Source organism: Lactuca virosa, chromosome 8, assembly GCF_052849685.1.
Source record: "Lactuca virosa cultivar CGN04683 chromosome 8, Lactuca_virosa_CGN04683_v6, whole genome shotgun sequence".
Classification (NCBI taxonomy): domain Eukaryota; kingdom Viridiplantae; phylum Streptophyta; class Magnoliopsida; order Asterales; family Asteraceae; genus Lactuca; species Lactuca virosa.
Genome location: NC_136433.1, coordinates 73,633,458 through 73,644,026, shown reverse-complemented (window position 1 = coordinate 73,644,026; position 10,569 = coordinate 73,633,458). Strand labels below are relative to the sequence as shown.

Genomic DNA, 10,569 nt, shown 5'->3' with positions numbered 1-10,569 from the left:
GATCCCTCTTCAATAGTATACTTAATTAAGGTTCTAATTAACTAATTAAATATTGCATCATGTAACAAGTAACTTACAAGATAAGTTAGGGGTTTGCTGATTTATAATAATTATTTCTTTCCAAATCTTGAATCTTTTTCGGGTTATGTGTTGGCAATTATTTTTAAGGTTGTGGTCTGTAAATTTAATGCTGGTTTGTTACGTTTTTTTTTTTGTGCTCTTTTCAAATGTTAAGGCTTTTGTTTTAGTTGATAAGAGAAACTAGAAGTTAGCATTATTATTTAAAAACGATGAAATGAAAATTTTGCGCATAACCTTGATTGAATCATGTCATGTATATCCACATCTTCACACTTGAGTCAATTCTAATGCATTCAACATTGTTTAAGTAGGCATGAGCTTTGTCATAAAGTTTCTTCTAGATGGTCAGAGAAGCCAAAACCATTACAGTGAGTTTCAAATAACTCACGCCATGCATCATAGTTCATTTGATCCAAATCAAGGATGGGGGGGGGGGGGGGGGGGGGGGGTGTTCCCCCCGTTAAGACGGCGTTGCGCCTTGCCACCTCAGCCTCGTCTGGTTGAGGCCCATACCGGGTACTCTAATGGTAGTTTAACTAATAATGAGGGCTATTTTGGTAAAAAATATATTTATTTTTAGAAGTAGACTATTATTTTGGGACAAATCAAAAAGAAAAAACATGGAGTATTAATATGCACGGATAGTTTCGAGATGGGCTAAATACATGGGTTCTAGGCCTATACAAATAATTATAAACTAGAAATTGGTCCCCCGCTTTGCGGGGGTCGGAAGCCTTCAATGTCGTTTTTCCGGGATCAATGTTTGCAATTTGTTATAAAGTACCCAAAGAAAAAGTATGACAACAGACCATCAGTGTTGATGGATTATGTAATTTCATGAAACAATCAGTAAAAATCAGAAGGCTTCCTAATGTCTATGTTCTCTCCTTTCAAGAAAACTCATAATATGACATTTTTGTGCCAACTTTTGAAGCTCCTGCATCCAAATTAAGGCCAACTCAAATGTGTTTAATCGTGTTAGAATGAAATATCAAATTTTCAAGTGAAATGTTTACTATTTAACCGAGTGAGACATTATTTAGAGATAATCCCAAAATGTTAATTGATTTTTTAATCATATCAACTCCAAGCCAAATCTCCAAGATTACTCTAAAAGTACCTATAAATACAAGGCGGAAACATAGAAGATCGTTAATCACAAAACCAAATGAAACCTCAAAAACCTGATGTACTAAAAACATTGGAACACACCTCTAAGATTTTGAGCTTCCTTGATTACATTCAGAGCAACTGTTCTCTTGCTTGATACCTGTTGCCCATAAACCTCAGGAATTTTTCCTTGTAATGTAGACTTTGGTTGTTATCTAGGGTCCATAATGATTAAGTATATGTGTAATTTGCTAATACCATATAAGAAGGTAGTAATTTCGTTTGGTAATACCTTGTACATGAGTTCCAAGAAACATCTTCTCTCCTCTCCCCCAAACCCATCTTCATGATCAAACTTTGTAAATTTAGAACAAACTTCCGACCACAATATAATCAAAGAATCAAGAAACACGAACATACAGAATAATACCTTTTGTTCAATGATGGTGTTCTTGTTCCTGATGTAGATGCTTCATTTTTCTGTGTAAAAAAATAAAATAAAAGATAATAATGTCATTTAGGAAAATAATGAAAATCCTTGCTTTTTTTTTTGTGTCAAGCATATTTAGTTGGGTTTCTTTTTTACCTCTAACCTACAAAAAAAAATTATTTTCTACAAAAAAGTGTTCATTATAAATTTGTAAAAAAAAAAAAGGTGGGTCCAAATTTGTAAAAAAAAAAAAAACTTGGGCCAAAACTGTAAAAATGAAAACTTGGGTAATAACGTGTTTAAAATTTTGTATGAACTGAAATTTGTTTGTTGGCCATAAGTAATGGTAACCCTAAACATAAAAGCAGAAGAAGTGCTTTTAACATATTACAGATTTAGCCATTGAATAGTTATTTCTTTATAATTATTATAAGAATAGTGTAGTGGCTAAATCAATTAAAAATAATAGTTTTAGAGCTAAAATCGGTATAATAGCAAAACCACATTAAATTTGGAGATCATAATATATACCTTGGAGCCAAAGAGGGTTTCATAAGATATAAATATGCAGATTAAGTATGCTTCAAGACATAGTACTTTCCATTATATTTGGATGATCTTGATAAGTACATAACAGCCATCACCAAAGGCATAATAATGCAAATCCCAACAATTCCAAGTAAATTCACTGCCCCTGATGTCCCATCAATATTCAATAGAAACTTAGGGAGAGCAATTCCCATTTGTAGCCCCTGTTTTTTCACAAATTTACTCAAATCAATTCAAGAAATTAATGGACTTTGATTTGTGTAATCAACGTTTTCGAAGAAATGGATAAGATGATCTCAAGGAACCGTAAAAATTTAATAACTTTTAGCTTTTCACTTATAAGTTACAAGGGTAATTTGGTCTTTTAAGAACAAATGGTACCTGTCTGCGATCATGATGACCATATTTTTCAAAATTCTCACGTGATATTGGATCTGTTAGAGCTTGATAAGCCTTGGATATATATTCCAGAAAATAATTATGTGCCTCTGAAAAAGAAAATAAAAAATTATCACTAATAGACTTAAAGGGTTAGAAATTTAGAACCTAAACAGCTTGATAAAATAATTTATCCACCCTCTCAAGTCTCAGGGAATGGTGAAATCCACCACAGTAGCATGTCAATGGAGCACTTTTTTTTCTTTGTGAATCATAATCTTCATGACAGAAAATTGAAACAAATGCAACTCACCGTAAGACAAACACACTCTTCAATACCTTTTAAGCTTTGAAGCTTGTTCTGCTTAACTGATAACCACTTCAGGTTCACACATTGCTTCAGACCCATAGTTTATCAATTACATGAAAAACACATTACTTGATGTTTATCATTCCCATATAAACAAAAGGCAATACAAAAATCAAAAAGAATTAAATACCATAGGTATGATATTTGAACATGATCAAGTTTAAATATCATAACTTCTGCTCTCTTCAACCAACGTCTTCTTAAGAGATGTCGATGACCAATGGAACACATAGATGACATACAGAGGGAGGTGGAACTGTCCGATGAAAAAGGATGAACGGCAGCGGCGGACTGCTCTCCGCCGCCTAATCGTTAATGTCTGAAGTCCATAAGCCATCATTGTTACATCTTGTTTTGGTATCATATCTTAGATCGATTTTTTATAAACCTATAAGAAAGTTTTGTGAGACGATAAGGCCCCTGAATACAAAACTTTTATCAAACACCTGGTGGGCAAATGTTTGAACATGTAATCAAAGTTACCATACCATTCCAAATTGTTCCAATACCTGGTATCCCTCCATGAACAAACTCCAATCCTAAAATTTGTGAGATTCAAATGAGAACTACCAATGTTTACAAACATATCCTCATGGAAAGGCAGAGAAAGGTGAAAAAAACGGGGATGATACCTTAATCGTTACAGCTGAAGCTAATTGGAATTGAACACGTAGGTGGGTAATGCTTGTACTTCCGATGGAGATTACACACATATAGTTAAAGACACAAACAAATGAGGAAGAACTTCGATTCAACGATTCAATCGATCGATGGCTTGAAAAAATAGAGCAATAATTGGAAGGGAAAGAAGTTAATCGAGTAGAGTAGTCGCACCCAACAATCAGGACGGAAGTAGAGCGGGTACCTGGTTCTTCTCCACCTGTGTCAACATCACAGGTTTGAACCGGGATCGGAACAAATAGAAAGAGAAAAAAATCGGTGGGAACAGCAAGTGGAAATGGAATAATGTCGGTGGGGGATTGAGATACTGAAGGGGTATATGTGTGCCTTCAGCTTACCAAATCGGTGCTCCACACCGGTTTCGTCTATTTTTTTATTCGAAGCCGGCATCACTAATTTCCGATCACCCTATATTGCAGCAATCCGGAGGGAAAGCAGTTTGTGAACAAAAGCATAAAGATGAAGGGTCAATGTTGTAAGTTGGAGACCAAAATTGAAAAAAAAAAAAAAAAGATAGCCACTAAAATTGAGAGAAAAAAAAAAATGCCACTAAAATCTTTCATAACTTTAATATATATATAATAATAATTTTACTAACAACAAAATCTCTACTTCTTAGTCTACTGGTCAATGGTTGAATAAACTCACTTCTAAAAGAAGAAAAACACTTTAATGTCTTACATTTTCAATCATTAAAGGGTATTGACGATAGAAAATGTATATCATTGAACTCCCAATCATAAATAAAAGGGTAGTGAGTCCTACATATAACTTTTTTCATATATAACAATTTATGTTTAATAGAGTTCTAAAATATAATATTTTACCGCACATATTGTTGTGTATGAAAAAAAAACTGCTGTGTACGAAAAAAAAACTATTATGTATGCATCTACTTCTTAAATAAAAGATAACATACATTTGTCATAAATTTACGACATACATTTATGGCAGACAATTATTACATGTAAGTACAACTAACCGTTTGTAAGTCGTAAACTTTTTGACATTTTTTTGTCAAATCCGTGAAAGGCATTTTGTAGATCATAATTTTTGACGGATCTTATGGCGTATGTAACATACGAAATTCAGGTATGTTACCTTTTAACCTTTGGAATGAGATTTATTTTGCAAAGGACTCCCTCCGTATGTTGGGCGTACATATGCATACGCTTAGCGTACTTGGGTGGTTTGGACGCGGTCCTATACCACGTACACTGGGCATACTACGGCGTACGCGGGGCGTACATGGCCTGTGACAAAACCCTAATCTTAAGGCTTGTGCCCTATTTAACCTCTCTTTTGGCTTTTGGACCTCACTCTTATCAGCCCCCACTGCCTCCAAACGTCCCTGAAAACCCTAAGTTGCCATTACAAGTTAACCTTGAGCTTGAAGTATCAAAAATAACCCTTTTGGTGTGTATTTCAAGGAGAAGAATGTGGTGAACAAGTCTTGATTGTGGTTGAGCTTCTAGATGTTGCATCTACATCACCTTGAGATGCTTTTGGAGGTAAAAAGCTTATACCTTACTAATCCTTTTTCTAGTTTGGGTTACGGTTTAGTAATGAGTTCATTTTTGGTCCATGGATCCTCCTTTGTGAGTTTGAGCCACTCCAGAGGTTGGGAGTGTTAGATCTAAGTCCCATTGGCATGTTAGAAGCATAAAAATGTTATCTTGATGGTTGATATGGCACCATACATGAGTTTAAGTTCTTAAAGTGAGTCTTAATGAACTAAATGGGATGTTGGGCTCCCATGAAGCATGCAAAGGCGTAAAGTTGCCAACTTTATGCCCTAGGACTTTTATAATTACCAAGATCTGGAATTTGACGAAGTGGCTGCATGGATTAAGCTCTTAATGGCTTATTATGCTTTACAGCCTTGTACGCTGGGCGTACTGGGTTGTACGATGCATGTATTACCCTAAGTCTAAGTACACTAAGCGTACTGATGTTTTGGGCTAAGCGTACGTCCTCTGGGCTGATGGGGCGTGTTTTAGGCTTTAGGACTCATCGACCTTATCTAGTGTTGGGCCTTGGCCCATTAGGATTGGGGAGCCCAGTTTTCTATATTGGACCATAGGTGGCATTTTTGGGCCTTATGGCCCATTATGTTTTTGGACTAAAATTTTGATCCCATTAAAGATAAAGGCTTTGGGCCTTGCTTGAGGGGTTTGGACATAGAGATTTTGGGCCCATGTTGGGTTTGTGTCATAATTCTAATTAGGGTAATTTATATTTATTTAGTGTGAGATTTCTGGATGGGTAGCCAAGCAGTATTATTTACTAGTAGTCTGAGGTAAGTCTTCTCGCAATATCAATGGGTCGAAGGCACCAATGCCTACCCACTACTTGACATGTGAATTGATAGTTGTTTATGTATTAATTGTCTAAAGGCCATGGGGGTAGCCCGGGACACTCGTATGAAGACCATGGGGGTAGCCCATGACACTTAGATATCATACCATGCGGGTAGCCCATGACGTTCCAGGTAAAGACCATGGGTGTAGCCCATGGCACTTGGATATCAGACCATGGGGGAGCACATGGCATTGCAGGTAGAGACCATGGGGGTAGCCCATGGCAACTATATGTATGTCGCACGGTATTCTGTGGTTTTATGTTATTTGTTATTTGGGAACTCACTAAGCTTTTGCTTACAATTTATTTGGGTGTTTTCAGGTACTTCCGATACTAAAGGGAAGGGCCCGCTTGATGGCACATCATTCACTCTCCAATATTTTCCGCATTTATTGATATTGATAATCTAATATTTTGACATGATATGATGTAATGGATTCTTGGGAACAAATTATGATTCTAATTCCTATTTTAAAAATGAAAATTTTTATCTGGTTTTCGAGCTGTTACAAGTTGTATCAGAGCCTTGGTTTGAGGGATTCGTTCACACCCTCGGGTGTGTCAGAACTCAAACTGAGGAAATGGTAACCCTTTTCAAAAGAACAAAAGTCAAGTTTTTCTGAAAATGGTTTTCTTAAGTAAAAAGGGAGATTTCAATGCGTGCGATAAGCCGATCTAAGTAAGTGTTTCCCAAAATTAAACCATGCTTATGAATTGCAACTAGTGTGTTAATATGTGAAATGCATGCTAGAGTAGGGCTAAGCTTACCTTCCGGAGTTATGTGATAAAATTGCCTGATTTGGGTGATGCCTTGTAGCTTAGGAGAATTCGATACTATATTTCTTGGAATTGATGTTGGCTCTGTTATTTGCTAAGTGTATGCTTTCAAAGTTGTATATGTTTAGGATTGTATAGTCCTAGAATGATGGATTCTGCCTCATTTCCTGTTCCTTGTTTGATTGTGGATTTAGGGTAGAAACTTTATTTGATAGTCTATGTGATTCTATTTATGTATAACTTGCATGCTTAAAGCAACATGCGGTGTTGATTGAGGTTTCTGGTTCTGTGAGGATTGAGAAATCCTAGAAGAGTCTAGGATATGCGTATGTGTTGTGTTTTTTAGGTCATGTTTTGAGTATGGTTGGGTGAATTAGAGGTATCAGGTATGACCTTGGGGAAGGTACAGGTAGGTGTGGAAGGTAGTATTGGGCCCGTACTACCGGAAGCACAAGACCTGTACCCGAGACAAGGGCAGACCTTGAAAACTCTAAGGAGTCTGGTGAGGAGGAATCCCTTCAAACTTCCTTACCGATTGCTTTATATGTTGTATTTTCAGTTTGAGGATGGTGATGGCTATGCGAGGAGGTTCAGGTTCGGGATCGGGTTCAGGATCAGGTTCAGGTTCTGGTGCAGATCTGATTGATGAGAGGCTGAGCGAGCTTATCACAGGAGAAGTTACTCGTGGCATCCTTGACGTTGCCCTGGTTATTTTCAGTACTGTCAAGGAGGGGATCATGGAGATTATGGAGGAGCGGCTCAGGTCTTTCCGAGCCGAGATCATTGCGGGTCAGATTGGGACTCAAATTCCCTCATTCCGGGAGTTCAAGGCGTGTGGAGTGCCTGAGTTCTTTAGGTTTAAGGACCCCATCGCTAGTCGCCGCTGGATTGCTGACATGCAGAATGGTCATTGCACGAGTTGTTTCCTCGAGGCGGCAAAGGTGGGATTCGCGTCCTGTATGCTGAGGGATCGAGCGCGAGACTAGTGGGAGGAGGTTACCCATGGGGTTGGGACGGTAGGTGTAACTATGATGACGTGGGAGGATTTTGTGCGGAGGTTTGATCAGGATTTTGCATCGGCCATTGAGGTGCAGCAGCTTGTGAGGGAATTCCAGGACCTTCACCAGACTACGGAGTCTGTGGCGGAGATTACCGCCAAGTTCAGGGAAAGGGCATTATTGGTTCCGCAGTACGCTACAAATGAGGAGATGAGGAAGACGAGATACTATGTTATGCTGAGGGATGATATCCGGGAGTTTGTGAGCTTTTCAGGGTGCAAGGCCATGAATGACACGATTGACAAGGCCCGTATGCAGGAAATCAAATTGGAGCTCTGGACGAAGCTGAAGTCGGAGCAGGTTCAAACGACAGTGTGTCAGGCTAAAAAGCCTAAGACCTCCGATCCTTCCAGCAGAGGCCAGCAGGGTCGGGGCCGTTGTGCCAAGTGCTACAAGCCGCACAGTTGGGCCTATTGGGTAACAGGCCCGGTATCTTACGGTTGTAGCCAATCGGGCCACATGAGCAGGGAGTGCCCCAAGAAGGGCTTGATTTGTTTCCACTACAACCAGACCAGCCATAAAACGGCCGATTGTCCGAGATTGTCTGGTGGAGCTGTGGTGGCGCCTGCGCTAGTCACCTTGAGGATTACGGATGGCTTCTAGAGCAAGGCGGAGGCTCCTGTGATGAAGAGTATAGCGTTTTAGTTGACCACTAATGAGGTCGGAGCAGTGTCGAATTCGTTACTGGTATGTGGCTTATATCTATCTTTTATTGCTTTATGGTTATGCTTATGTTGTTATGATCTTGTATAGGGACCTTTTTGGTCAACGGATTTTCGGCTCATGTTCTTTTTGATTCGGGGGCTACCCGATCCTTTGTATCTCTTATGCTCAGCAAGAAGTTTCGAGACGCTCCAAGGACTTTGGATTCCCCTTTGGAGGTGGAGATCGCAGATGATCGTACTGCGCTGCGAGGGTATTTCGTATATGTGTTTTGAACATGTTCGGCGAGAGGTTTCCTATCGACTTGGTACCGATTCCCTTGAGGGGATTGAAGGTGATCATCAGGATGGACTGGTTGGGGCCCAATGGGGTCGTGATTGATTGTGAATGGCAGCTGGTGAGAGTTCAAACCCCAAGTGGAGGAGAACTAGTCATCACTAGTGAGAAAGATTCGCATGGTCCAACTCCCTGTTCAGCCGCAAGGGCTAGGATGCTTCTTCGGCAGGGTTGTTCTAGGTTTTTGGCTTATGTTTTGGATACACAGGTGCAGGCCATGTCGGAGTTGAGCAGTGTACCCATTGTGCGGGATTTTCCCGATGTTTTTCCCGAGGAGTTGCCGGGAGTGCCTCTCGAGAGGCAAGTCGAGTTTCGGGTGTATTTGATGCCTGGGTCGGCTCCGATAGCCAAGTTGCCTTATCGCCTGGAACCGCCTGAGATGCAGGAGTTGTCTAAGCAGCTGCAGGAGGTGCTAGCCAAGGGTTTTATACACCCCGAGCAGTTCCCCGTGGGGAGCACCGATCATATTCGTGAAAAAGAAGGATGGGTCACACAGGATGTATATCGGTTATCGGGAATTGAACAAGCTGACGGTAAAGAACCGTTACCCACTTCCAAGGACCGACAATTTATTTGATCAGATTCAGGGTGCATCTTGGTTCTCCAATATTGATCTTAGGTCGGGCTATCATCAGATGAGGATCAGGGATGAGGATATGTAGAAGACGGCCTTCGGAACTCGTTATGGGCATTACGAGTTTGTGGTGATGCCATTCGGGATCAAGAATGTGCTAGCGGCATTCATGGATCTTATGACTCGGGTTTGTAGGCTGATGTTGGATCGGTCTGTGATTGTTTTCATCGATGATATTCTGGTCTACTCTAAGACCAAAGAGCAGCATGAGAAGCACTTGTGAGAGGTGTTAGAGACCTTGAGGAGGGAGAGATTTTATGCCAAATTCTCCAAATTCGAGTTTTGGTTGTGTAAGGTGCAGTTCTTGGGGAACATCATCAACCAGGGTGGTATCTTAGTAGACCCAGCCAAGATCGAGGTTGTGATGTGTTGGGAGGTCCCGAAAAACGCATCCGAGATTCGGAGTTTCTTGAGTCTTGTGGGGTATTATCGGCGATTTACTTAGGCTTTCTCCAAGATTGTAGTGCCTTTGACCCGCCTGACCAAGAAGAATGTGAGATTCCGGTGCGGTTCAGATTAGCAGTTGGCTTTCGATACTTTGATGCAGATATTGTGCAAGGCGCCGATTCTTGCGTTGCCTAAGGGATTGGATGATTTCATGGTTTATTTTGACGCTTCTATTTTGGGTTTGGGAGTTGTTCTTATGTATAGAGGGCACGTGATTGCTTACGTTTTAAGGCAGCTGAGGCCTCATTAGGCGAATTACCCCACACATGATTTGGAATTGGGGGCAGTAGTGTTTTCCCTCAAGATCTAGAGGCACTATTTATACGGGGTCTGATGCACCATCTACACTGATCACAAAAGTTTGAAGTATTTGATGGATCAACTGAATTTGAATATGCAGCAGCGGATGTGGTGAAAGACTACGACTGCGAGATTTTGTATCACCCCGGGAAGGCCAATGTAGTGGCTGATGCGTTGAGTCGTAAGGCGGTAGGTGCACCGATCCGAGATACTTGTTTAAGAATGACAGTTACTTCTCCCTTGATGGATTTGATCAAGGAGGCTCAAGTTGAAGGAATGAAAAAGAAAATTTGAAAAACTGAGCGGATTAGAGGACAGACTCTGTTGTTTGTTAGAGACAGTCGGGGATTATTGACTCGGTGTGGTAGGGTTTACGTTCTGGCATCAGGTGGTG

General features: G+C 40.2%; 1 protein-coding gene across 10 annotated transcripts; it reads right to left on the bottom strand.

The window, feature by feature from the left end:
* Positions 1-689: 689 nt before the first annotated feature.
* LOC145132241 (dnaJ protein ERDJ2-like) lies at positions 690-3,991 on the bottom strand. Of its 10 annotated transcripts, none has more exons than XM_079066955.1 (10): positions 3,551-3,986; positions 3,407-3,457; positions 3,049-3,338; positions 2,888-2,945; positions 2,552-2,658; positions 2,153-2,373; positions 1,622-1,671; positions 1,484-1,533; positions 1,294-1,406; positions 1,030-1,201 (listed from the first exon to the last, which is right to left on the bottom strand). In XM_079066955.1, exons 3-6 carry the CDS (start codon positions 3,049-3,051, stop codon positions 2,194-2,196), a joined length of 348 nt encoding a protein of 115 aa, XP_078923081.1. In that variant the 5' UTR covers positions 3,052-3,338; positions 3,407-3,457; positions 3,551-3,986; the 3' UTR covers positions 1,030-1,201; positions 1,294-1,406; positions 1,484-1,533; positions 1,622-1,671; positions 2,153-2,193. The 10 variants fall into 10 exon arrangements, 9 of the variants coding, with proteins under 9 accessions (XP_078923081.1, XP_078923080.1, XP_078923082.1 ...); XM_079066954.1 differs by having other exon boundaries at positions 3,049-3,306; XM_079066956.1 differs by having other exon boundaries at positions 3,049-3,306; positions 3,428-3,457.
* Between the last annotated feature and the right edge of the window lie 6,578 nt (positions 3,992-10,569).

Coding starts and splice junctions, on each gene's coding strand:
- LOC145132241 (XM_079066948.1), bottom strand. CDS start 2,957: ATGGGTCTGAAGCAATGTGTGAACCTGAAGTGGTTATCAGTTAAGCAG. Junction 2,659..2,887: donor CAAGCTTCAAAGCTTAAAAG/GTATTGAAGAGT, acceptor TTTCTTTTTCAG/AGGCACATAATTATTTTCTG. Junction 2,374..2,551: donor GTCATCATGATCGCAGACAG/GTACCATTTGTT, acceptor GTGAAAAAACAG/GGGCTACAAATGGGAATTGC.